Raw genomic sequence first — 26,167 nt, 5'->3', positions numbered from 1 at the left:
TTATAATTACTCAAAACTATATATCCTTTTTATGAAATAAATAAAAAATTATACTAATTTAATTCTAGGTTTTACTTTATATACATATATATAGTAATCACTGACTAATAAGCAACTCAGTTAAAACCAATATAATGTAATAGATAGCATAATTACCCACTCACCTTTGTTCTTATACAATTCAATAAATTATTGCATTTGATATGTTGGTCCATTGTTTCATTATTCGTTCCTAAAAAAATTCTTGTATTTCTTGGTATTCAATTTGCATTCTCATTGGTTGTGTTATTCGCAAACGATGTGTTTACTTGGGTAATGCTCTAGTTTTCTCCATTTGTCAGCTTTCGATTCTTGGGCTTTCTCTTTCTGAATGATCGTAGGAGGGGGGGGCTTAAGAATCGGGGGATATACGAGTATATAGTTGAGGAGAAGGTGTATATAAATGTTATAGTTCTGTGTAATGCTGCTATTATTATTAGTATTTTTTCTGGCCGCTGCTGCTTGGTTACTGAGTGAAAGACATGGAGCGAAGTGGTCATCGTCGTGGTTATTGTTGTTGTGGTTGTGGTTGTGGTTGCCCTTGTGGTTGTGATGTTGTTGGTGGTGGTGGTGGTGCTGCTGCCGCCGTTGCGAAGAATACTATATGTACGAGGATCAGGAGCAGGTGCAGGAGCAGGATCAGGAGCAGGATCGGTATCGGATCGGATCAGAACCAGTATCCAGAATCCAGAAGCCGATACAGATAACTACAGATAATAGTCGCCCAGACAGGCCGATGTCGCCGCTGCCGCCGCCGCCGCCGTTCCCAGTGTCGCATGTGCCGCTCCTGCCGCCGCTGCCGCTGCCGTGTTTACCGCCGCCGCTGCCGTCATAAACGACTATCAGTATCCAAATCCCGCCGAACCGTGGCCAGTCATTGAGGGTGTTACACTACTAACTATACCTAATTGTGTGGCTGTATTATTTGATTGTCAGTGTTGTTGAGCGGCAAATTTCATACGTTTTTGTTTTTGACGTTGATTGCAGAACCAGACGCGCACCACGTTTTTCTTCAAATCCAGCTTTTCGGCAATCGCTGCGATTTTCTCACCGGATGGCCTCGGCTGGACGGCGAAGTAGGCTTCCAGGGAACGCTTTTCAGGTGCCGCAATGGAAGTCCTTTTTCTTGAAAAAAGACTCGATATAGATTACTTTAGAAGCGGGGCCCTAAACTGCGGGACGATCGGTAGTCGGAAGTCGGAAGTCGGATGTCGGATGTCGGTATTCGGTATCGGTAGATATGGTGAGATAATGGTGGTGCTCTGATACTACGATCGATCAATGCGAAAAGTCCTAATGTGTGGCCTTAATGTGCCTGGCGATACCCCATAATCGTTAATCAAAAATAATACGCTTTCAAAATATAAATATACATAAATAACAAAGTAAATAATATTTTCAAAAATTTAGAGCGGTTACTACAGCTAAATCATAATTTAAATAATTATAAATGATTTTATTAATGAATTTATAGATGTTTTTAAATAGATTTGAAGCAATTGCAATGCAATCCTTAAAAAACGAGCGGCAGATGGCGCCACATGCGCTCGGTGGAGTGGAAGTAAACTTCATCGCTAGATGGCGCTACGTTAGCAACTTTACTACTTTGTTTCAAGCAAATGCAATGCACCTGTTACCGAAATGCATTATTTATTAATTGACTGTGCCACATCATTGATAAATAATTTGTACACCTAAATTCGATTATGGGCTATCGCACGTGAGCTGGTCTTGGTCCCACATTTAGACCCGCATCTCTGGCTGTTTTTTGGTGTCTGGCCAATTAGTTCGCGCTCAGATGCTGGAGCAGGGTGCTCTGGGTTATGGGCATGGGCATGGTGGTCATAAGGGGATGCGGATGGGGACAGAGGATGAGGAGCAGTGGGGGGGGGGACAGGCTGGGCTACGCTACCGCATCAATTAAAACACTTTCTACCTTTTCTTTTCGCCCGCCGGCAGGACACTGGGCGCATCCGGATCGCGCCGCTTGTTTTTCGCCTGCGCCTCGGCCTCCTCGAGCCACGCCTGCAGGATGGGCTTCAGGGCGATCATGTTGTTGTGGGACAGGGTCAGGCTCTCGAATCGACAGATCGTGCTCTGCGACAGCGCTCCGACGCCAGGTAACTTGAGATTGGCCAGGGCTTTGCCCACGTCCGCCTGCGTGACACCTGTCATTTATCACAATAGTGGGTGTGTTGAGTTCATTTGTGATTCATTGTGATTACGCGTTAATTGCGAGCTAATTAACATTTAAGGGCAAACAACTAACCCAGCTTGATGCGCCGCTGCTTGAAGCGCTCCGCAAACGCCTCCAGCTCGCGAGGATCGGTATCTGTGTCGGGATGCAGGCCAGCGGCAGCCACCGCCGCCGTGATAACAGGATGATGTACCGCCGAGTGTCCATGATGTCCTGCGGATGTCCGACAGATGGACAGATGTTAGAAAGTTGCGCCTTCTCGGAGGCACTGCATCACTTACCCCCCGTGTGGCCACTTAACGTGCCCGGATGGTGGTGGCTCATCATGTGATTCATGCTGTGATAGGAACCGTGCAGGTGTTGGTGTGTGGGCGTCAGCGGCGACTCCGAGATGGGCGCCAGTGTGGTCATCGAGCCCGTCGGATCCAGCATGTCCAGCTGGTCCATCGAGTGGTGCATCTGTCGAGAAAAAGGATTTTCCTAAATAGCATTGGAATGGAAACGAACTCGATTAAAACATTTAGCAGCGCAAGTGGGTTTTATATTTACATATATGTATAATATCAGAAAAAAAGCAAAGATATACAAAATATGACAGTATCAGTGGTTTATAAATATATACATATGTACATGATCTTCAAAGTCGTCTCTATGAATAATAAATACGAAATCAACATGGCCAATCATCACCTCACCAAAGATAACTTTCCAACTTTCCAACTACAAGTTCATATCATTATACTTCTGCGATTAAGTAGAAAGTTGGAGAAGTTAGTGGGCTTTAACTGGAACCCCAACCGAAAGATAAATAAACACAAATCTGGCATCTGTGCATGCAACCACTTATGTAAATGGCATTATCTTAAACACCATCATTAGCAGGCGCATCATTATCATTGTAATCAGGACCCAATTTGCGAGGTTTGCGAGGTTTTCCACTCACGCCATAAGAAGTGTATTTAAAGCTACCTCTAATTAAAGTCCTCGCTCGTCCTCCATCCATCCTGAATGAAGTAAGCTGACAACCCTTTTGCTCCAGCTGCACTTGTTACTTTCCCGGCGACGGAAGGCGACGGAAGGTGGCGGGCGGGGCCAAAGGATCCCCTTTGGCAGCTTTAATTGAACGGGAAATCAGGCCCAACACACAGATACTTACACACACACACACACACACACACAAGCAAGCGACTGGGAGCGAAACGAAACGAAACGAAATGGAACGGATACGGATATGGATGCGGATACGGATACGGATGCGGATACGAGGGCGCAGCTCACAACTCGCAACTCGCAACTCTTTTGTCTAGCCATCAAATATTTATAGAATTGCTCAATTATTTATACAAATATGAATAGCAACTAAAAAGCTGGAACAGCGAGGAGCTGTCTTCTTTCCCCACCCAGTGTCCATGTTCCCTCGTTTTGTGTTTTGTGTTTCGTGTTTTGCCTTTGTGTTGCTTTGTTAAGCATTTAAACTGATTACAGCTGAAAAGTATGCTACAGCACGGAGGACCAAATAGCCCGGATGGCCTCTTTCTGGCTCTTTCTAAGTCGCGCCCCCTCTCTGTCTGCCCTTCTGCCCCTTCGGTTGTAGGGACCTTCTGGGTGGGAATGGGGACGGGGATGGGGATGGGGATGGGGGGAATCTACGAATTCGGAGGCTCGGTGGGCTGGGTCAGTCATATTTATTTATCTTTTTGTGAATGTGGCGCAGTCGGGCGGGTAAAACTAGCGCTTAGTTCTGCTCTCCTATGTACAGTCGGCAAATATGCCACGCCCCCACCGACGAAAGCCGGTGGAAAATGGACACAGTTACGGAAAATGGGAGGCGGGAAATGGAAAATGGAAATGTGCACATCGGACCCCAGCCCAATTATGTAAAACTCTAAAATGATAAGGAGAGGCCTATGGAGAACAATAAGACCCACACACACACACACACACACACACACACACGCATGCATGTGTTGGTGGGCCGTTGTACCGTTGTGAGTGGTAAAAACTATGTAGATGCTACTACCCCCGCCACGGCCCCGAAAGTCGTCGTCCGTGCTCCGAATACAATGGCAAACTCTTCAATTATAAACCAATCCCAAAATTAGTCTGACGGTTATTGGTTTGCACCCTTGGCGCTCGCTCTCTCGCTCTCTCTCGCCTTCTCTCGCTCGCCAGCTGCCCGTCTCCCTCGCACTCGCACTCGCCGCTCGGCTGCGCGCATTGCCTCTCTGTCGCACGCGATGCTGCCATCTCTCTCGTCGCAGAGAGTACGGAACCACCCTGCGCGTAAACACACACACTCACACACAAAGGGCATGCAAAAACAAAAAGAAAAACCAAATCGAAGGACCCAAAAATCCCAACTAACGCGGCAGGGGAGAGAGAGACGGACAGATAGAGAGGGAGAGGGCGATAGAGAGAGGGAGAGCAGGATTACTTGGCCATGGACCCGGACCCGGACCCGGGTCCAAAAACCCATAGCCATAGCCGTAGCCGTAGCCGTAGCGCCGGGAGTCGAAAGTGGCAAGTGGAGAGTGGAGGGTCGGGACGGGAGGAGTAGGGATTCCCGGAGTCGGGCAGCGGGATGTGCTGCATTGTGGTTGGCTGGGGCTTATGCAAAATTCATGTGGGCAGTGCCGATGTCGCTGCCAGCGTTAACTTTACCGTTAACGTTAACGCCACCGTCAACGTCAGCATCGCCACACAGCCACCCACATCACCAACACCCCCTCTGTTGGCCATTTCATTAGGCGCATAATTTGTAATTAATAAAATTATTCAAAGGCGGCCAAAGGATGCTAAGCTGTAACTTTAAGCCAAGGCAGAACGTCAGCAAAAGAAAATACTTAAATAAAATAAGTATTTGGCTTTCGGTTTATTACGAACATTCAAATTGGGTATTGTTATGAGCGTTAGTTGAAGAAACTTGCCTTTAAAATAAATAATAATAAAACTGAATATGCTTAGTACCACATAGTTTGAAATACATTACAATAAAAAACTGCAAATTTACAAAATGTGTGTAAATAGGCAATCAATAAAACCCAACTGAAATATAAGACAATGAATAAAAATAAATATGAAGTAAACATGATAAATAAATAAATTTTAAAAGAAAATCACTACTTTGTAGATCAAGAAAAGCGTAAATTTCTTCTAGTGCATAGTAAATAAAGTATCCCAGATACAAAATTTCAGAGTGAGAGCGAGATGGCAGAGTATGTATGAGTTTGGGTGTGTGTGTGTAGGTGTGGGTGTGGCATGCCATATATCTCCACCCCTTTTTGGCCGGAGGACAAATCAAATGCAACAATAGAAGGCAATTTGCAACAAAAAGGATACAAATAAATGCGAGTAGCTAGCCGGAAAAAGAGGAAACAATTGCACTGCTGCCAAATTGCCAAATGTTGTCTGCATTGATTTCCTGCTGCAACTTGTACATATCCGTGAGGCTATATAGAAACATATATACATATCTGCTCTGCAGCAGCGACGTAAGCCGAGCATCCCACACACACACACACCTCGAAGTTTGCGTGTGTGTGTGTGTGCATAAGGACGCCATTTTAAACAGGAAATACTCTTGAAAATGCAAAGAGAGCCCGGATTTGGCAAGTAAGTTGCATAGTAAATTTTGTAGCACAGTTGGAATAATGCTAATTAAAAGGTTACCACATTTACTGGCATTTAAAAATGTATCTTAGGTTAAATACATATGATTTAGTTGGGAAAATAATATTATATTTAACAGAAGAATACAACACTTTATGAACTATTAAACTCAACGCAAACGTTAGAGCGTCTATCGTGAAAATGAATTTTGTTATATTAAGCAATACCTTCTTAAAGGAATTTCCAAAAAAAAGACAAGCATTTTTATTTATTTTTCTTATATATGTAAATAATACTTTTTCCATCTTCCGCAGTGTGGACATTTGTTTTTTTCTTTATACAAAATAATAAGAAATAAGAGTATTCAATTGTCGCTGAGCTTTTTGCTCCTGCGAATCCGTGCATCTTACTTGCTTTCATTTTGCTCTGCGACTTGGGTCGCCAACTTCATGATTTATTAACAAATTTGCGAACAACATTTATTTTTTTTACCGTTTGTTGACAAACATGTGACTCGCTCTTCTGTCTCCCTCTAGACGCTCTAGCTCCATCTCCATCTCCCTCCCACCCGTCGAGCTCCTTTGCCCACTTTCGTTTCTGATTGTTTACGCGTAAATGACCTCATTATATATATAATGTAATTTGTTGTTGCCACACTGGGTTCCTTCTTTTCTCTATTTTTTTGTTGCCCATCTTGTTTTGACATAATAAAGCGTTTTTGGCGCAATTTGTTGTATCTTTGTCTTTGTCTCTGTTTTTGTTTTTGTTTTTGTTTTTGTTTGTCGTCTGTCTGCCAGCTCGCACCTCAGTTTTTTCGCCCCATATCGCCGTCTCCCTCTACGGATGCATGTGTGTGTGTGTGTGTGTGTGTGTGTGCGCTTTGTTATTGTTCATTAATTTTTAAGCATTGTTAATATATGGCGGTGACTTTTGTCACCGAGCACAAACAGAAGGAGGTGAATCTCCACTTTTCACGCCGCCAGAATGCGTAGCATACTTTTCTGGGCTTCCGCGTTGGGATAGGATCCTAGTTTAATGGCTAAACGAGGACTTTTGACCAGCACTTGTTAATATATAAATATATACATAAATAAACAATTGATAGAAGCGTTTTTTATTCCATGCTTACATTTGCAATAGTTAAAAGCTAGCACATGGCATTACTTTCCATCAATTCTCTTTCCATGATTCTCTTAAAACAAAAAACACCCAATCTAGTTTGATTAGATTTGTTTAATATCACACATATGAAGGAAATGGCTGGATATCTGGTAAGCCAGTTGGGATTCATGGAGATATACGCTGGAGCTGGGCCATTTCTTCTTCTTTGATCCGTTTGACGAGTCTAGATGAGTCTGGAAATTATGATTTCGAACCGATTTCGTGTGGGATTTCGTGATAATGTGGATGAGGGTCAGAGTATGTCATTGCTTGTGTTATGGTGTAAAATTCAAGATCTGGTCCACAGAGAGGTCCACAGATCTAGCTACCTGCTGGTATTCTGGTAGCTACTTCTTGCGCTTCTCGACGGGCTTGAGGATTTGGAAGGAGCACATGAGGGTGTTGTCCACGGACATCATGGCACCGGCATTGTCGAACTCGCCGCAATAGTTTGGGGCGGAGAAGAGGGTGACCAACTGGCGCTTGGCAAAGAACTCGTAGCCATCCTCGACCACCTGGTGGGCACGACAGATCAGATCGAGATCGTGCTTCTGCAGGAACTTGACGACCACCTCGGCGCCAAAGGTGAAGCTGACGCCACGGTCGTTCTCGCCCCAGCCAATGGTGTCCTTGTCCGGATCGGACCAGAGCAGATCGCACAGCAGTCCCTGGTCGGGCACATCGGTGGGTCGCATAATCCGGCGGATCTGCTCCATGGAGGTGAGATCCGGACTCAGTCCGCCGTGGCAGCAAAAGATCTTCTCATCGACAATGGCCACCACCGGCAGGCAGTTGAAGCAATCCGTGAATGTCTTCCACAACTTGATGGTATATCGGCGCTTGCACTCATCGTAGAAGCCATAGATGCGATTGATGCTGGCGCACTCGTGATTGCCGCGCAGCAGAAAGAAGTTCTCCGAGTACTTGATCTTGTAGGCCAACAGCAGGCAGATGGTCTCCAGCGACTGCTTGCCCCTGTCGACGTAGTCGCCCAGGAAGAGATAGTTGGCCTCCGGCGGATAGCCGCCGTACTCGAACAGACGCAACAGATCATAGTACTGGCCATGGATGTCGCCGCAGATCTTGAGCGGCGCCTCCAGCTCCAGCAGTATGGGCTGCGCCAGCAGTATCTCGCGCGACTTGAGGCACAGTCCCCGGATCTCGCCCTCCGACAGCTGCACATTCTTGCCGGGCCTGGCGCCACGCACCTCCAGCAGACGGGCAATGATGCTCTCCAGGTTGAGCACCTCCGCCATGGTCTCGGTTTTGCGAGCCGCGGCTGCGTTGTCCGGGCCGGATAGGACAATCGTCTGGGACGCCGTTGGTGCTGCTTGTCAGGGACTCACCCTGAGATTGCGCTTGACTGGGAGACTGGGACTTGATCCTTGGCGGAGCTGTGGGCTATGCTTCTCTAGTGTAGCTGCGGTGGCTGGTGGCTCAACACTTGTTCTATTCGTAAGCTCACTTTTCACTTTTCTGCAAAAGGAGTGTGTGTGTTGGTGACTTGCACTTTTGGTCACTTTCGGTAATTTGTCAAATTTCTTTTCGATTTACTGTGCCCAATTCTTGGCTATAACCGAATGGAATCGTTGCCTCTATATGTGGAGTTGTTTAAAGTTCCGGTTTTCTGATTTCTTCACAAAATGCCCGATGAAAATGTATGAAAATGCTTTCGCTTCGACTGCTCTTTTCCAAACTTGAAGTGAAAGTGATTGACAGCTTGGATTGGTGAAGAAAATGTTGATTAATTTGACAAATCGATTCCTACGTCGATACACTCGGCGATATCTTAGCTTTTTCCCTACCTTCTGAAAGTTGCTCCTGTAGAGTGGCCGTGTTTGAGTTCGAGTGTTTCAATCTAGATTCTAGAATCCAGACCTTTGTCCTCTTGCCTCCTCTGCTCCCTGTGCCCCTCCACTCGCAGTAGTCTATAGATCGCGTTGTTCTTTATAGGGTTTTTAATAGGGATTATATCATATGGGTATTGGGTATTGGGTATCGCTTTACCGGATGGGAATGACGATGAAGGATCTGATGGGTTTACAAATGTGCTGTGCACTTTTCACTGAACCGCACTTCAATCACACGTTGTCTTCACGCTCTTGCGATGGCTTTAAAATTTTAAAACAAATTTTGATTCGGGAATGGTGACTTTTATTTTTTTTCAAAAACTAAATGAATGAAAAATCGACGACAGACAAGTCAGCAACTAGTCATCCTATTATTTCAGCCTATGTTTCGTTTTCATTTGTATTTTGTTATGTGTGCTTGCAAAAGAAGTCCTATAAATGCAATGAACAGTGCTTTAACATCTTGACCATCCTTATAAGCTCCATGCTAACTCAACTCCTGCGTTTTTTGCACTTTAAGGTATTATTTAGGATGGCCACCCCTGGAGAAGTGCGGCGACCCTCGTCTGACCCTCAGCCATTTGTTCTTGTTACCTCTGATTGAGTGGAAAACTTGAAGTTCTCCAGTGCCATTTGCACCCCGCTTTTATGGATGAGCTTATTTCGCCGGGATTCCCTGGCATTCCATGGGATTCCTGGGATTCCCGGGTTGGGCGGCTAGTGTGGCCACTAATTAGCTGCAATTTGTTGGCGCAACTTGAAAAATTGCAGTGTAAACAGGGTATTTCCAGTGTCCCAATAATGAGGCAATCACCCCGCGTATGTATGTGTATATATTACATAAATAGCGAGCTGTTCCGAGAGCTGATTGAACTGCTCCTTGGCAGTGGGCAAAGGGCTCCACTGTACAGTGTGTATCGTGTGCTGGCGCACCGCACCGCAAAGCAAACATTCAAACATCCAAACAGCAGCGGCATCGTTTATTTTGGGGAAACAAAGGACCTCATTTTCCCCCATTTGTTTGACCAGCAACGGCAGCAAAGGCAGCAAGGACAACAACAAGGACAACATGAACAACAAGGACAACAAGCGGCAAAGTTTTATAAATGGCCTGGCCATTGTTGTGCGCCCGCCGCTGTTTGTTGAAATTAATTGGTGTTACACAAATGAGTAATTTTCAATGTACATAAATATTTGCACAAATTGCAATTTGCGTTGTGGCAGCGAGAGGGGTGCGCAGTACGCACTCACTTTCGAGTGCTGTTCAAATAGCCATTTTTATTGTCAAGCGCTAATAATTTCCACAATGAATAATATGAACGGCGAGCATCTGTTATTATTCCAAACAAATCAAAACAAGTGCAGTCGAAACGAAACGAAACGAAAGCGAGTGGGCGGGCCCAAGACTCTTGAGTGCCTAACCCTGAGTTCTGAGCTCTGAGCTCTGAGTTCTGAGCTCTGCCATCCAGAGTCCTGCATCCTGTGCGTCCTCCCCCTCGCTGCTGGCATCCTGGCCACACACAAATCTTCATAAATTGCAGCGGCCGGGGCGACAGTTTTGGGAATTGAGACAAAGTGCGAGAAGTGCCTGTGGACCGGGGGCGAAATGCGAAAAGGGGTCGCCAAATGGGAAAATGATACACTTTACTTTACTTATTTTTACACACACACACACACTCACGCATACGCACAAGCACACGCACACGCACATGCAGAAAGGACACCCCGTCGCACACAGACACAATCAAGGAGCAACAAATTGCCGCATAAATGTGGGGTGGTTCGCCACGTAATAGATTTTATTTTATTTTTATATCCGCCAGACGCGCTGCCAGCGGCCAACTTTTTTCCTTTTTTTTTTTAGGCAGGGGTTGCGATTCATGGCCTTACTTACTTTTACTTTTCACATTTCTACCTTTTTACCTTGTTTTTCCCCCTTTCCCCGTCTTTTCGATCAGCAGTAGGTGTACTGAGGGGGGAGGCAGCTAGATTTCACGGGAATTCCCAGGACATTCTACACTGGAACAACATCCCCCCACGTTCTTTATAACAGCAAGTCAAGTTTTTCTCACTTAACTCTCTTTTTTTGAAATGAGCTCTTATAAATATGAAACATATTTATAAACATAGTTTCATTGCCAAGAATATTTGCCTATTATTTTATAATATTTTGCGTACAATTCATATTTGTATTACTGTCGTCAAGTTTAAGAAGTTTGCTTGGAAGTAAGTTAACTTTATGAGTTATTTACTATATATTATAGCTTAAAATCAGGAACCATCGATAAACAAATAAAATGAGATGCACTTGTATTAAGCATATGATCTTTACACCTTTATAAACTCATTGTAAAGGCTGTTTTATTTGCAGAGCTCATCGGTTTTTCTTCTACATTCGATACCTCTGACTTTTCGGTAATTTCCCTTACCATTTCCCAAGCTCCTTTATGTGTATCGCCTTGCCACAGACGACGCATAAACATTGCGGAGCAACAGAGACGCGGCAATACGCACGCATACACTGCAATAATTTGCAGGGTTAATGGCAACATATTGTCGCTGGCTCATCATGCGTGTGAGCCGAAATAATAGCGAAGGAAAAGCGTGGAAAACCAGCAAGACCGCGGAGTTTTCCCGCCTCCGGCGACCACCTGCCAACGTTTTCCGCCCACCCCCCACCTTTAATTTCTGCTCGTAATTTTTTACACATTGCGGTCCCAGCTTAACGGCTGCCCTGCCGTCTGCTTTCCGGCCCGCATCTACTGGGATACACATCGAAGGGGGAGGGGGAAAAGTACACCCACCCACCCGCAACCACCCCCTTTCACATCTTTCACATCACGCACACGGCGGCGATGGAACAAGTGCAGCGGCTCAGGCTCAGGCTCAGGCTCAGGTGAGGAGGGAAAAGCGGCAAAGTGGAAAAGGGGGTTGGGAAAACACCGGGGAAAAACAAGTACTACGTTGTGAAGTAGAGGAGTGTGTGGTACATTTTATTACACTTATGTATAGGCACTCAAAGAGGCATAGTTTTAGTGTAGCCAAATATGGAATGAAGTGCAATGAAGAAAGTAGTCTGCATAACTTTAAACTTAATGCTATGAAAGCTAACTAGAAGTTGTTGGCGATTTCTTGCAGTGCAGAGGGAAAGTGGCAATCACACGCTGCGTCACCAGTCTGTGCAATAAAAACAACAACAAAAAGCACAACGACACGCTGCACACACAGAGAACACACAAGGACACGAGGGATTCCACGTACGCCCATGGGTGTTGGTGGCGGGGGGTGGTAATAGAAATTACATACAAAGCAGTAGCAGCAGCAGGCGAGGGGTGGGCAGCGGGAAGCGGGTGTGGCACAGGTTTCCTCATTTCACCCGTGTAATTCTCCCCTGTTTTTTCCCATTTTTTTTCCCATTTTTTTCGACGGCCTGCACCTCACCTCACCTCCTTACCTCCCCTCTCTGGCCATCTTTCCATTTTTTCCGGCGGTGCGACATTAATATGTAGATGCATTAAGTACATTATCCGGGGTTACAACCTCCGGGAAGCAGCGAGGAGCAACCAGATCCGGAGAAGCGCACGCAGCCAGCAGCCAGCATCCAGAAGCTGCTGGTGCTACAAAGGCATGGTACCGTGGTTGGAAATGGAAATGGGATATATGTATGTAGGTATATCGGATATATCCTGGCTGGTTCCATCTGTCTTATAAGCTAATCTATCTGCCGGGCAGTTTTGTTAATTTTGTAAATATTTACTAAACAAAACTTGGTAACAGAATGTATGTAAGTAAGTTTATAACTTTTTTGCGATCTTAAGAAACTGGATATGAATGTACATACGATGTGTAATATAAATTGCTATATATATTTATATTTATATATTTCCTACTACCTCTAAAGTATTCCACAAAACATCTAATATTTATTTTCTATAAATTATGCATTTTATAACAAAACAACACTTGTTACTGCAGAAACATTTTCAAAGCTTGCGCCCTCAGAATCAGCAACTCAGCCCACTGTGCGCAGTGGCGGGGGCACGAAGGGGGCAAGGGAAGTATTATGATTTATTTTTATTATGGCGGGTAAAGTGGTCTTTACAAGCATCAAACAGGGCCACGCCAATCGCCCACAGACGCGCCGAGTAAAAAGGCAGTTAGTTGGTTTAGGCCGAGAGGGGGGCGCCGGAGCCGGAAGGATGGGTGGGCGGAGGATGGGCGAGGACATCCAGGAACACGACACGAGGAACACCAGGACTGAAGGACCGAAGGACTGAAGGATGGAAGGACTGAAGGACACCAGGAGCTGGGGTGCGCCGAGTGGCAGGAGGGTGGCGCACAAGTTGTTAAATGGACGGGTGGATTTGCACTTGCCGTGCTGACTGTTATCTTCATTTTTGCTTTCAGTTATATTGCCTGGGAATTCCTGTGGGAGCTGCTTTTGGGCACGGGATCAGGGATCAGGGTACAGGGTACGGGGTACAGGGATACATCCCCCTCCTCCACCTTCTGGCTAAAACAAATTGTATGCCCGGCACGGGCATAAAAACAAGCGGATCAAACAGCCGGGCAGGTGGAATCGGAATCGGAATGGGAATGGGTATGGTATGGCATCGTGGTGGTGGTTGGATTTCCTTGCAGCTTTTTGTGCCCTCGCCGGGAACAGGGAACAGGAGCCGCAAATCGAAAAAGAGTGTTCCCGGATTTGCCATCCTCGTCGTTGTTTTGACCGTAGCCGGGCTCATTGAAATTGCATTAATGTTCCGTTTGGCTGATAGATAACCCCTCGCAGATTCGAAAGAGAAACCTGCCACCCCGCAAAAGGAAGCAAGTTTCATTGTTGTGTAATGTGTAATGGAAATCTGCGTGTATAATCCGCCCCCTGATAAGAGATGGGCGGGATAAACTAGTTATGGCCATTAATGCGATCAATTTGATGCTCACTTCGGTGTAAGTAAATAACAGTCTTATTGAAAAGCATGGCAAATGGCAAAAGGGAAATGGCAAAAGGGAAATGGGAAATGGGAAACATATTCACCGCGACCAACAGCCCTCGTCACAGTTGTAACTGATAATTGCCAAGTTCTGGTCCTACATCTACATATGCCAGATATTACCGGTACCGGGATCATCCCGAAGGGGGGTTGCAAGTGCGGGGATTGTGGGTCAAGTGATGCGTTGATGTGCATTTTAAGCAGGTTAACCTGTTAACTGTCACAACCCTTTTTTTTTGCTTTTTGTCTCTTCACTTGGGCAGGGGGTGCAACTTAGTTAGATCCGATTTATCAAGTGGCACGCAAGTGTGGACAGATGTTAAGTTACATCCTGCATCTTAAGGGACTCTGCACTCAGCGAAAAATATAGCCCACTTTCTTAAGAAGTAGTTCTAGTTCTAGTGCCATTGAGTACAATATCTTATTTCTTTCCATAAAATGCTAACCACATATGTATTTAGTTAGAAATTTAAACAAGTTGCTCACCACATATATATTTAGTTAGAAATTCAAACTAGTTGCACGTTAAACTTGGCTGTTTGAACGGTTTTGTAAAGTAAAGCACTTAACCGAATGAGAGTGGCAGTTTAAGTCTAATTGTCTAAGTTGCGCAGTCTTTTGGCATTTCGTCCATTGACTGTGATCCGATTGTAATCTGCAATTTGGCCAATCAGTCGATTAGGGCTAAAAGCGGTTTCTCCCGAAGTGGGCCATTAAAAATGGATGAGAGTGCAGTGGGAGAAAGTGCAATTTGCAGTCGAAGTTCTAATGCGCCGTTGCGTGTAATTGTGTGGAACTATTAACTGGCGGCGAGGACGAAAAGGACGCGCTGCCACCTGGCGTATGAGCGATGTCCGTATCCCAGTCGTGTCCGTATCCCTGTCCGTATCCGTGTCCGTGTCCGTGTCCTGGCGTCGCTGCCCTTTTCTTACTCTACGCAATCCCCCCAAGCCGTATTTTCGTGCCCGTATTTCGTGTCTTCAATTGTCTTGGCCATAAAAAAGACGAACACATACAGCACCTAAATAATTGATGAAGAAAAGGAAACTAAATAAATAAATAAAAGGAAACATCGGGGGGCGGGGGCTGGTGGGCGAAAGTGGCGGTTTTTGGCAGATGGGGGAGTTGGTAAATTGTCACTGGATGACACAAAGCTTTCTGCACAGCGCAAATAATAAAATAAATAAATGAAAACCACGCTCGATACACAGACGACAGTCGACAGACGACAGACATTGAACTTTCACCTAAGCAAAAACAACAGCCAGGGACAACAGCCACATCCACATGACCAGTCAGTCGGCCACTAAATAAAGTTAATGCATTAATAATCATAATTTGCTCAATATTTCATGAGTTCATTGTGGCCAGTGGCCACTGTTGTTACGGTTGTGTTTTTTGCGGCCCATCCTGTTGGTCGACATTAAATATGGTTACACATTTAATTAAGTCAATCAAACGGAGTCGGCGATAAATGACACGGTAATCGATAAGCAGGCAATCCTGTTGATGACCACACGATAAGCAATATGCAATATGCAATAATCGATAATTGGACAGTTTGAACGACTTCCGGGTTGGGGAAAAACGGCCATCAGTTATTTGCCTAACTCTACTTTTCTGTTGACTTTTCAGCTACAAAAAGTAGCAATTTTCCAAGTGAACTAGCAAAATGCAGTTCAATGCACGCTAAACTATGGTAAAATGCCCTCCGTTTCATTTGCAATTCGAGTTCGTCAAGCAATTTAAGGCTGCTAAATGGCGGTGATTATGGAACTTTGGATTAAATATAGATGGGATACTTTTTGTGCATTTCTGCAAAATATTGGGTTTGCTATTATAGTAGAATTAGGACAACATATTTCAGCAGATTTCACTGTTATTTGTAAGGACTTGATTATGAACTATTTATAATAGTTTTGTATTGGTTTTTCCTTCCAGTTTTCTGTTTTGAATAGCGCTCTCTTTTCGAGGAACTTCAATCATAGAAGCAAACACGCATTTCATCGACACCCGGAATGTGCGTTTGTTTGCACTTCGGCGGGTGTCCCCCGAAGGTCCACCCTAAAGCAGCCACCCTAGTTAGCGGTAAGTTGTTTCTAATGTGCACGAAAGACAAATATTTGCTGTTGTCGCCTGTCGCCGCCGGAGAAATAGTGGAAGCCAGCCGGAAATGGTCGCGGACATGGACATGGAGTTTGGATTGCGTGCGGAGTGGCAATGGTGAGTTAACGATATTTACAAAACCATATTCCGACCGCAGGACGTGGCAAGGGGGGAGAGAGGGGAATGGAGAGTAAAAATCAAACAGGTGCACTAAATGAATTCAATATGATAAACCACTTGTGGTTGAACTCCAGGAACTGGGAAATGGGACCTCGGACAAGCCCCCTCCGTGTCCTGCAAGTATCCTTTTCCCTTTGGGCGGTGCGTGCATTGGAAAAGGACTCAAATCGACCCGATTCGTTTCATTTCGTCCCGTTTCGTCTTGTTTCGTTTCGAGGGAAATTGAGCCATATGTTGCGAATACTAATGGACAGGATATGCCCCGAACCCGGAAGTATGTAAGTGTAATTTAAATTGAATTAAGTGAGCGAGGGTGGATTGGGTTTGGGTTTGCGTTTGGTTTATGGCTCCTTGGGCATGGCCTGGAAAATATGGACTAACCAGATCGCAGCATAAGTTTCGGACCGGAAAAATCAGCGATAAATGCCTGCAAAGTGGCCAGCTCCGTATCCAGCATACCGAATCCTGAATCCCGAATCCCGAATACCGAGTCCCTGCAGCCCGAATTTCATCCCAGTTGGGCGCTGAAATTGATAATGGATATTTTGCCGCCCGCTGCCGGTAATTGTTACAAATGTTCTGACAACCTGACAACAAACCCGCCCCTTTTGCAATGCGAGCACTTCGAGTTTTATGATGGATATGATTATTTTAATTAGCATTATATTTACTCTTGTTTACCCTTTTTGCCGCCGCCCCCTTTTTATGGCCACCGCCTCTCCACATAATTGCCTTTTCATATGCTCGCAAAAACCGAAATCCGAAATCCAAAAACCGAATAACCAGTTGGATAACCAGCAGGATTGCCGTTGGCTGTTGGCTGCTGGCTGTTTTCCTTGCTGGCTCGTAAATTAGTTTAATTTAATGAGTTTTGTAATGCTGCTGGGGGCCTTCTGTCTTCTGGCATAACGATTATGACACATGTTACCAGACTTTCTGACAGCCCACCTCCCCCCCACTTCACTCCTCCAACTCGAAAGTTTCCAGAGGTGTGCCATGCGAAAGGATTTTGGGAGGGGTAGGGTAGGGTATCCAGGTGGCTTCATAAGTAGCACTGTTAGGCAGTTAACTACGTAGCTGCCACAATTAGCCGGAGTTCGTAAAGTCGGGCTGACAGAATTTTACATTTGAAAATAGATGGAACTGGATAGGAGGGAGAGGAGGGAGAGGAGTGTCCATCTAATGAATTATGCACCGAATTACTATAACTTTGGACCTGGCAATAATTCACAGGACCAAATGCATCTCGCCTATACGCATATGAATAATCTTATTATGCCTGTAATGAGCACACGTCCAAGTAAATATTTAATGGGTTCTTTGCAGCTGCAAAAAATGAGCTTGAAACTCGACAAACACAGAGAACACCTGGAAGAGTAAGGATGCAAGGATGCACTGCGACATGGCGGAGATTGTCCAGGGATGTTGGGCAGGGATTGTAGGGTTTCTTGGTTCCTTGCGGCACCGCAATTAGAAAATTCTTTTCGATATGCCAGAAATTGGTGCTTGACAGTCAGCTGCTCGCCACTAGGTTATTCCCACATGGACAAGTAGTTCCCTTTGGGGCGTCTCCATATTTCATGTGCGACTGCCGACCGGCGGTTGGGTGGGTCAGTTGCCAAACTTGTTTGCGGTCAACACAAGGTGTCCGGTCTCCCACGGAAGGGTTACGTCTAGCCTGGACTTGGGTGTCCTCGAAGCCAACCACTTGAAAGCTTTCCAAAGGTAACATTGTAAAGATCTTAAGAGCGTTTCGAAACTAGGTCTTCGCAGTTAGCTAGCCAAAGGAATGGCACTAGAATTTAATCTTAACACTTAAACTACATACATTCATAGGCTGTAAATTTAAATGCTAATATTTGGTAACAACTTGCTGCTACAGTTGTTATTTGAGAGCCTTGATTTGTTGTCCTTATTAATAAGCCCGCCTAGGGCGAAACCCTCTGGCCGGAAAAGCCAATTTGCCAACAATCGAATCGCAGATCGTGTGCGGGAATTATTCTACGGATATTTGGTGCTTGAGGAGGGTGTTCCCTGTTCCCAGTTCCCAGTTCCCAGTTACCAGTTCCCAGTTCCGATTCCTTGGGAGTGTGGGTGATTGATAGAGTTGGCCGGCACCTGAGACAGAAATCGAAACTCCCGGGTGCGTCGCGTCGCGTCGAGTGGGTTTGCCGAAAATTAAGGACAGCACGCGCTGGCAATTGGGAATGGTTATGGGTTCTCGGTTATGGGTTATGGGTTATGGGCTATGGGTTGTGGGCTATGGGTTGTGGGCTATGGGCTGTGGGCCATGGGCTATGTGCTGCATGTGCAGCATGTGCTCGGTGTGCCCTATGTGCCCTATGTGCTTCATGTGCCAGGAGGGACTCGAGTGGATTACTTTGCCTACGGACGATTGCCGGCGGATGGATGGGGGTCACGACCACATCAACCACCATCGCGGACGACGGCGCGTGGACAGGGCGCACTTTCGTCATGCTCGATTGTGCCGAAAACAAGTGGCAACTTGCAGCAGCAACAGTGGCCACAACCTGAGCAACCTGAGCAACATGCAACATGAGCAGCACACCACATCGCACCGCACTATGAACAACTAGCTGCAGGCTCGGAACTGGACAGTGAAGTAAAAACAGAGAAAAAAACAGGAAGAAAAACAGGTTGCTGGTGTAATTTGATTACAATCAACTTCTAATAGAGCGGCAACCACCACTTGGGCCCTAACCCCCTGTCCCCTTTGGATGGAAGGAAGGGAGGAAGGAAGGAGAGTCCTTTCGGAACGCCCAGTTCGAGTTGAAGTACAATACAATTAACGACACGAATCATGATGTGCTTACCTGGCAAACGACCGTCACGTGGCACGTTCCCAGAAGGCTTACACGTCACAATTTTAATTTTATTAAAGAAACATTTCAAATTAACCGCACACACACACACACAAGCAGTAGTGTACTTGTGTGTGTGTATCTGTAGGCAGACATGCGTGTGACCATTGAAAGCGGAAATTGGAGTTCTCGGCTGTCCCAATGCGACAGTTCCGTTTCCCTTTCCCCCGTTTCCCCGTTTCCCCTTTTCGTTTCCGATTCCGATTTCGATTGCGTTTCCCTCGCATTAATAACCCGCCTCATCAGGGAGTGACTTTCATAATTTGCAGCATTCCAGACGTTGGCTAATACAAAAAGCACAGGAAGGGGCGTCTTGGTTGGGTTCAATCAACCGCAGGACCTCCACTTCCGGAAGTGAGTGGCTCTCAAATACTCGTGCTTTTAAGCCAACTACTCTAGTCTTAGCTGTTTAAAGTGATCTATAAATGAAATCCACGGATGGACTTCAATGTAAGCCGAATGTAGATGTATGCTTCAAAGGTAAGACTTGAACTTGGACTTGGACTTGGAGGCGGACTCACCTGCAACGGACGCTGGGGAGGCCCACTCATGGAGTGATGGTGGTACATGACGTCGTGCTTGATTTGGGAGGGCATTTGGCTATGTACATGCTGGGCTTGGTGCTTCTGGATGTCGACGGCGGCCAGGGCCTCCGCTCTGCTGAGGATTCCATCGTTGATGCCCGCGAAGATATCACCCTGCGGAGTGGACAAAAGATCGCAGATCGGAGTGGTCAGTAGGTTGGCTAATACCAGGGAATGTAGTTATATGCATGTAAGGGGTTGAGGATGCAGGGATAAACAGTTGGTCCGCAGGCAAGAACACAATCGAAACAATAGGGAATAGATTTATATATATTTATATATACTTGTATATATATATTTATATATGTGTTTATATAGAGAACAACAAATCACCCAAATCCAATTCGAATTTTCGGTTAAACAAAGGCAAACTTCTTCGATGCCAGTTACACGTTGGCATACATATAGATATACTGAGAGATTTATGTATATACATATATAGGTCGGCGTCGGCGAGAGAGATCAAATATGAAATATCAAATATCAAATATCGAATATGAAGTATCAAAGATCGAATGCACATATAGTATATATCAAAATGAATTTCAGAAAAGCAAAATCAATCAATCAATCAAGTCAAGACAAACATGGTTTACTGGTTAACTGGTTTACTTTGTGTTTTCAATAAAATAACTTACATTCTGACGTGCTGACCACGAATTGCATAATAGGGAAGCGTCTTCTAACAAACGACTCTGAAAAGACGGAACAAACATCGATAGTATTGTGTATAGATTCAAGTGCCACTGCAGCAATTATATATGTTTTTCTATTTTTCTTTTTTTTTTTTTAAACAGAGGCAGAAACCGGGGAAACCTTAAAGCCTTTAACCAGCTCGCTTCCCATCGATTTTTTTCGGCCACTAGCGGCTTTTTAAATAAATAATTTCAAAAGTTTCTCGGTTCCCGTGCCCGCTGGTTCATCTTCATGTCGTCACCGTCACCGTCGTCGTCGTCGGCTATATTATTCCAGTCTTATCGATTTTATATATATATATATATATATGTTTGTATATATGTATGTATATCTGTGCTATACATGGGCATGCAGCAAACTCCTTGTGTACACGAAACTCGCACGAATTTTTCAGTTAATCAATTATTTAGATGCGCACAAAACTTCAAAACGCCGCACGACGAAAACGAAAGACGACAAAGTCGGGCTTTCCAGTGTGAATGAGACGGAACCCACATGGCCAGAAGCCAGAAGCCAAAGGCATTGCTCACGTTCTGCGGCCCATTTTCAGGCGAAAGGCGTAAGGCGAGGTGCACAGAGAAAAACGATTTGAATACCTAATAATTTGAATACATATCAGCTTGTGAAAAGCTAGTTTAACTCTATTTTTAAGAACTTTAAGGAGGCGAGCCAAATTAAAGGTGTAAAATTAAATTCAAAACTCATTTCCAAAAGTACATGGTTTTGAAGGATCTTTTTAGGCTTGGACAGGCAATTTAAGAATCGCAGTGTAGTGCCTGCACCCGTCTCCCTCACACCGCAGCAGGCTGTCTCTCTCTGGCCCACGAAGGACCGCAATAACCGGGCGGCGGCCATCGCAGAAATCAAAATGTTGTGCATTCCCAATGATGTCTTGGCCCATCATTCCTTGACCATCCAGCCAACCATCCAGCCATCCAAACAGCCAGCCATCCGACCATGGTTGCTTACACTTGCTCGAGGGGGGCGCCAGTTTGTTTGCACTTGCAGGTGGACATGGGCGCCCAACAAAGGGGTCGTCGTGTCACCTTAATGGCCACGCTTACGCGTGCTCCCATTTCAGGATGCCAAGGAAGTGAAAGACTTGTGGGCTCGAGACACAAAGGACCAGCGGAGAGTAAAAAAAAGAGAAAGTAGTTGCAATTCTGCAAGAGCAATCATTTTTTAAGCTAACTCGATTTTCCATCTGAAATGTTTTAAATGGCTAAACAAAACATAAAACTAAACATTTTGGAATTCATTTTTGCCTGCTCATAGTTTTCAAATACGCAGCTATCTAAGCTCTTTAAAATATTAGTTGAAAGTGACTTTGTAATTATAGAATTTAAAAAGTTTAATTAAGGCATTTTAAAGGGGTTTTGAATATTTCATGCATTGCATTTCAGTATTTATTTATTTATATTACTAAGTACCTTGACAACACAATAATTAATTAACATTAATAACTTGAATAGCATATATCTGATTTTATACATTTATTCTATAAGTTTGCCATACATATTTGGAAACTTTCTTGCTGTTTTGGGGTTCTAAAACCGAAATCCTTGTTCTAACCCAGTCAACGATGTTGATCTGCGGCAGGACGAGCCCTGCTAACCAGGATTCGCAACAGTTTGTTGGCCAATAAATTTCAGCACCGCAACGCAGCAGTGAATTAATTTATGAATTAATATGCGCAGTCATTCATCAAATGCTGCTCACTCTCTTGCCCTCTCTTTCTAGCCACGACCTAGGCCAGGATCCTGGCCATCGGAGGAGCGACGGGGGAGGGAGAGGGGAGACGCTGGCCAGGACGCTGTCTTGACCTGCTCACACACACACAGGAAAAAGGGGGTGGGGGGCTGGCAATGCAGGCTGACACTTGCACATAAATTCTTTATTAGTGTGAAAAATTAATCAAGTGAACTGTTTTTTTCCTCCTCGTCCTTTCTCTCTCTCTGTCTCGCACTTGTTTGTTTGTCTCATTTTTCTCTCCACGTGTGTCTCGTGTTCTTTACGTGTGCGTGTGTGTGTGTACAGCATGGCTGCATGGGTGTGTGTGTGTGTGCCTTAAATAAATAATTTAATTTTTTGTTTGTTGTTGTTTATTTATGTGGCAATTTAATATTCATGATGTGTGTAAATAGATACGCAATGCTGAATGCTTAATTTTATCGATTGCGCTGCATAGCAAACCGCCAAAAATACTCGTGCAATTAAATGCGAATAAATTTAGTTACTTTAAAACCAGCAGCTTATTTAATGCAATAAGAAAGTTTAAGGAATTTATACTTCATAGCATCTGAATGTAGATTAATAACTGATAGCTAGATAACAAGTATTTCATATATCTGCAGGTTAATTATTATTTAAGCGAAGGTTACGGATATTATCCACTACTAATATTCCCATTTCTTATTTATTTCTTTGGCATTTATTCCCATTTAGCAGTTATACAAATGTTAAAGTTAAATTGAAGAATGTAGAAAAGACGTTTAAAGCTCTTTTTCCTTAGGTTTTTAAAGAACTTTCTAACTTTATTAATGGCATACTGATTATTGATTTACTTAATAGTTTGCCACCCATTTAATATCTCAGTTGGCAGAAATCGAGCTGCTAATCCGCTGATTTAATTCGTTTTCCCACATTTCCCCTTGGAAAATGCCTGCTTGCACACTTTTCACTTCCCTCTTAATTTGGCCAATAATTTGTCAATTGTTTTCCAGCTGGTTTCGTTTTAATGCCGCGGCCATTTAATGCAGTTTATGAATATTTAAATCAAATTAACACCGCCGCTGTCCACTTAGCGCGCCAACCAAACAATTCCAGCTAAAGGACCCCCCCCTCAGTTTTCTCAAAACGAGAAATAGAAAAAACAGAACCAGAACATAAAAAAACCAAAAACCAAAAGCAGAAAACAAAAAACAGAACACCCGCCCCTGAAAATCACACTGCTCTGGTTCTTTGGCTTTTCAGCCGAGTATCTTCGGCGGTCCAGGGGATCGGCGACAAATTTCCATTTAATGGACTGCAAGGCGTTAAGTGTTTTTGTAACCAGCTAAAAAGGTGCTTCTTCACCACCCACCCCCTTGAAGGCGGACTTCCCCCTGCGCCCCTCCCCGTCCATCGACTACTTAATGCCCAGCCAAGGGTAGCATATAAATCCTATAAATCCGCCGCTTTGATCATTCAACTTGGTCCGCTGGCAGCTTTTCAAAAAGCCGAAAAGTGGCTAACGGCCACTTGAAGGGGCAGGGGACAGGGGACAGGGGAAAGGGGGCGGTAAATCCGATAAGCAAATGTAGTTGTTGCCCCTTAAAGAAGAAAATACACTTGAAGTGATTTCCTCGTTTTTTTCCCCGTTTAAAGTGCTTCTGTGTCGGATTAATTTAAGGACTTGCCGCGCGGGGTTGCAATTTGGGTGGGCAAAATTCGCGGTCGGCGGGGCGGGAAAAAAGTTATTCACCTGTTCGGGCAATCAACCTGCTGTTTTTTTTCTAACAATTTCCCAGCCTTTTTCCGCATTTGTTTATGCACTTTTTATGCCCTTGCAATGGGTGGCACCACTTTGGTGGAAGACCCAGACACTCTTGCCTCCATAAATTGCCTGCCACTTGGTTTTTATTGGTGTTTTTGAACTTTAATTGAAATGAAAACGACGCAGTTTTTCAATTTTTGTATGGTAAGGGTGTTTGTGAAGTAACTTGGAATTTTTTCCCTTGGTAACTATTTTATTTGTAAGGCCTTTCAATAAATTAGATTTATTATAAATGTTATAAATGTTATTCAAAATGTATTGCAAGGGAAGTACAAAATATTCATTTATATTTATTAGATTTAAACTATTATTGCTTTAATTTCAATGTTATATTAATATTGATACAACATCTTTAAATATAGCTGCTGGTTGTAATATATTTAGGAAAATTCCTATTTTCCATTTGTATCTTTCACGATTACATATCTTTAATGCGTAAAGTTCGTCATCATCAACGATGCTATAACCATTTCCACTCAGCCACGGTCGTTTATTTTTTGCTCGTCTTTGTGCTGCTACGCCGGCTTTTACATTTTTTATTTGTCTAGCTGGTCAGCAGCGCATACAAATAGTTGGTAAATAATTAATGCAAATGAATTTCAAATCACTTTTCAAGGTTACTGCACAACCCTTCAGTTCTGGGTTCGCTTCGTGGGCAACGCAAGACCCACAAAATCCGGAAAATACGGAATACGGAAAACTTTAGGCGACATTCACGGCGTAATTAAGACGAATGCTTGGCCGGAAATAATCGCGAACTGAAAATGGGAAGTGCAGTTGCATAGCCATAGCCATTTCCATTTCCATTTCCATTTCCGTTTCCTGTTCCCTTTTTCGTTTTTCGTTTTTGCTTTTCGCTTTTTGCTTTTGCACCTGTAATCCTGGGACAGCAGACTGGCATCAATAAACCTGTCTGAGAACTGTCAGTAATAACCATTTAATGTCTGCCCATGTTCCCATTCAATTTTTAACTCAAAGCTCATAAAAGATTCAGCAGGACACTGGGAAACTCCGAGACGCCTGCCAAATACACCGAATTATTCGTTATTTATGCATTCAGACGGGAAAAACACGGCATCCTTCTTAAGCTCTATATATGAGTGCTGCAAGTCGGTATTCCCTTTTTTACACTCAGCTGCCGAATGCAAATGAAAGTATGAATGGAGACCATATTTGCAGGTCACAGGACCACACACACAGCTTCCCATATATTTTGCAACTTTTCCCTTTCTATGCGCCAAAGTGATATTTAAATGGGAAGCTGCTAAGAAAAGTGTTTTACATTCCAGAAACAGCAAAGTATTTAAATGTTCTATAAGGTAGATATTTTGCTCTTTGATATACATCTTAATCTCTGATGATTTTACTCACTCCTAAAGCAGTGACAACGAACACTTTGAAAGCCAAGTTATATGAACATAAAGCATTTATGTAATATGTAATATTAATGTAGCTCATAATCAATAGGATGACTTGAAGTTCTGTGGTTGTAGAAGGGTTTTGATTCCACAGCAAATTCAATTGGTTTTGCAATGACTCGGTAGAAGTAGAACTCAAATGAAGTCGTACTAATGTACTAATGTGAAAATCATACCTCGAGAGAATCGCAAGATGATGAGATGTGAATCTGTAGAAGGAAGGATATTCTGTGGTATAGTAAGTGTCTTCTAAGTTATCAATATATACTTATTTAGGTGCTAAGCGTCTGTAAACTACACTTGTGATGGTTATTAAAATGACTAACTATGATTACAGTTAATATATTTCATCTCAGCCCCATAAATTCAGAGAATCCTAAGATGGCAGCATTTATAAGTAGTAAGGAACACTTCTAGAGGTTGTATGTAAAACAGAGGATTAGTAACTATTATTTCCCCTTCTAGCTTTGTCCCACATAAATGAGTTTTGGGATCCGGAGAAAAAGGACATTGATAAAACTTTCTTAAGAACCTCTACATTCAAATCCTTTAGTTTAAACCTAAAATTTTCATTAAGATTCAATTCAAAGACATTGAATGACTGCTGTTTCAGCTAATTTATAGTAACTGATAGTGAAACCAATTGGTTTTAAGATCAAGAGAACTGAAAAGTGGACAGAGGGGATACCCCCAACAACTTCTCGGCTTCCTATGCACCACATCGATGGGTTCGAATGGGGGGATCATTGGGTGAGGATCATTGGCGATGGAGCTGCCGATGGATACTTACAGATGGATTTGGCATGCAGCGACGCATTTGCTCCGAACTTCGATAGGAGGGACTGTAGCGTCCTGGAAAACAACTGGGCGCTGACATTTTCATTTTATCCGTCGTCGAGTACATCGACATTGTCAT

At 44.0% G+C, this 26,167-nt stretch overlaps 2 protein-coding genes across 14 annotated transcripts; both read right to left on the bottom strand.

Annotated features, from left to right (window-relative positions):
* Positions 1-163: 163 nt before the first annotated feature.
* LOC122625196 (inhibitory POU protein) lies at positions 164-26,167 on the bottom strand. 13 transcript variants are annotated; one of them, XM_043805183.1, is made up of 9 exons: positions 26,042-26,167; positions 25,428-25,460; positions 20,241-20,297; positions 19,540-19,716; positions 2,518-2,716; positions 2,309-2,449; positions 1,976-2,207; positions 1,001-1,164; positions 164-943 (listed from the first exon to the last, which is right to left on the bottom strand). In XM_043805183.1, the coding sequence occupies exons 1-9, from the start codon at positions 26,165-26,167 to the stop codon at positions 882-884; spliced, it is 1,191 nt and encodes a 396-aa protein (XP_043661118.1). In that variant the 3' UTR covers positions 164-881. The 13 variants fall into 13 exon arrangements, with proteins under 13 accessions (XP_043661118.1, XP_043661119.1, XP_043661108.1 ...); XM_043805184.1 differs by having other exon boundaries at positions 877-943; positions 1,001-1,158; XM_043805173.1 differs by having other exon boundaries at positions 877-943; positions 1,001-1,158; positions 2,518-2,695.
* On the bottom strand, positions 7,061-9,192 carry LOC122624025 (serine/threonine-protein phosphatase alpha-3 isoform). Its single transcript, XM_043803448.1, has 3 exons — positions 9,014-9,192; positions 8,812-8,951; positions 7,061-8,725 (listed from the first exon to the last, which is right to left on the bottom strand). Exon 3 carries the CDS (start codon positions 8,260-8,262, stop codon positions 7,354-7,356), a length of 909 nt encoding a protein of 302 aa, XP_043659383.1. The 5' UTR covers positions 8,263-8,725; positions 8,812-8,951; positions 9,014-9,192; the 3' UTR covers positions 7,061-7,353.

Source organism: Drosophila teissieri, chromosome X, assembly GCF_016746235.2.
Source record: "Drosophila teissieri strain GT53w chromosome X, Prin_Dtei_1.1, whole genome shotgun sequence".
NCBI lineage: Eukaryota > Metazoa > Arthropoda > Insecta > Diptera > Drosophilidae > Drosophila > Drosophila teissieri.
Note: the sequence above shows the minus strand (reverse complement) of the source record. Positions and strands in the feature narration are given on the sequence as shown.

Bases quoted from the DNA above. Each gene is read 5' to 3' on its own strand.
- LOC122624025 (XM_043803448.1), bottom strand. From the start codon at position 8,262: ATGGCGGAGGTGCTCAACCTGGAGAGCATCATTGCCCGTCTGCTGGAG.
- LOC122625196 (XM_043805183.1), bottom strand. From the start codon at position 26,167: ATGACAATGTCGATGTACTCGACGACGGATAAAATGAAAATGTCAGCG. The intron at 2,208-2,308 runs GTTAGTTGTTTG...GATAAATGACAG, and splicing joins GCAGCGGCGCATCAAGCTGG to GTGTCACGCAGGCGGACGTG. The intron at 944-1,000 runs GTATGAAATTTG...CCACACAATTAG, and splicing joins TCAACGTCAAAAACAAAAAC to GTATAGTTAGTAGTGTAACA.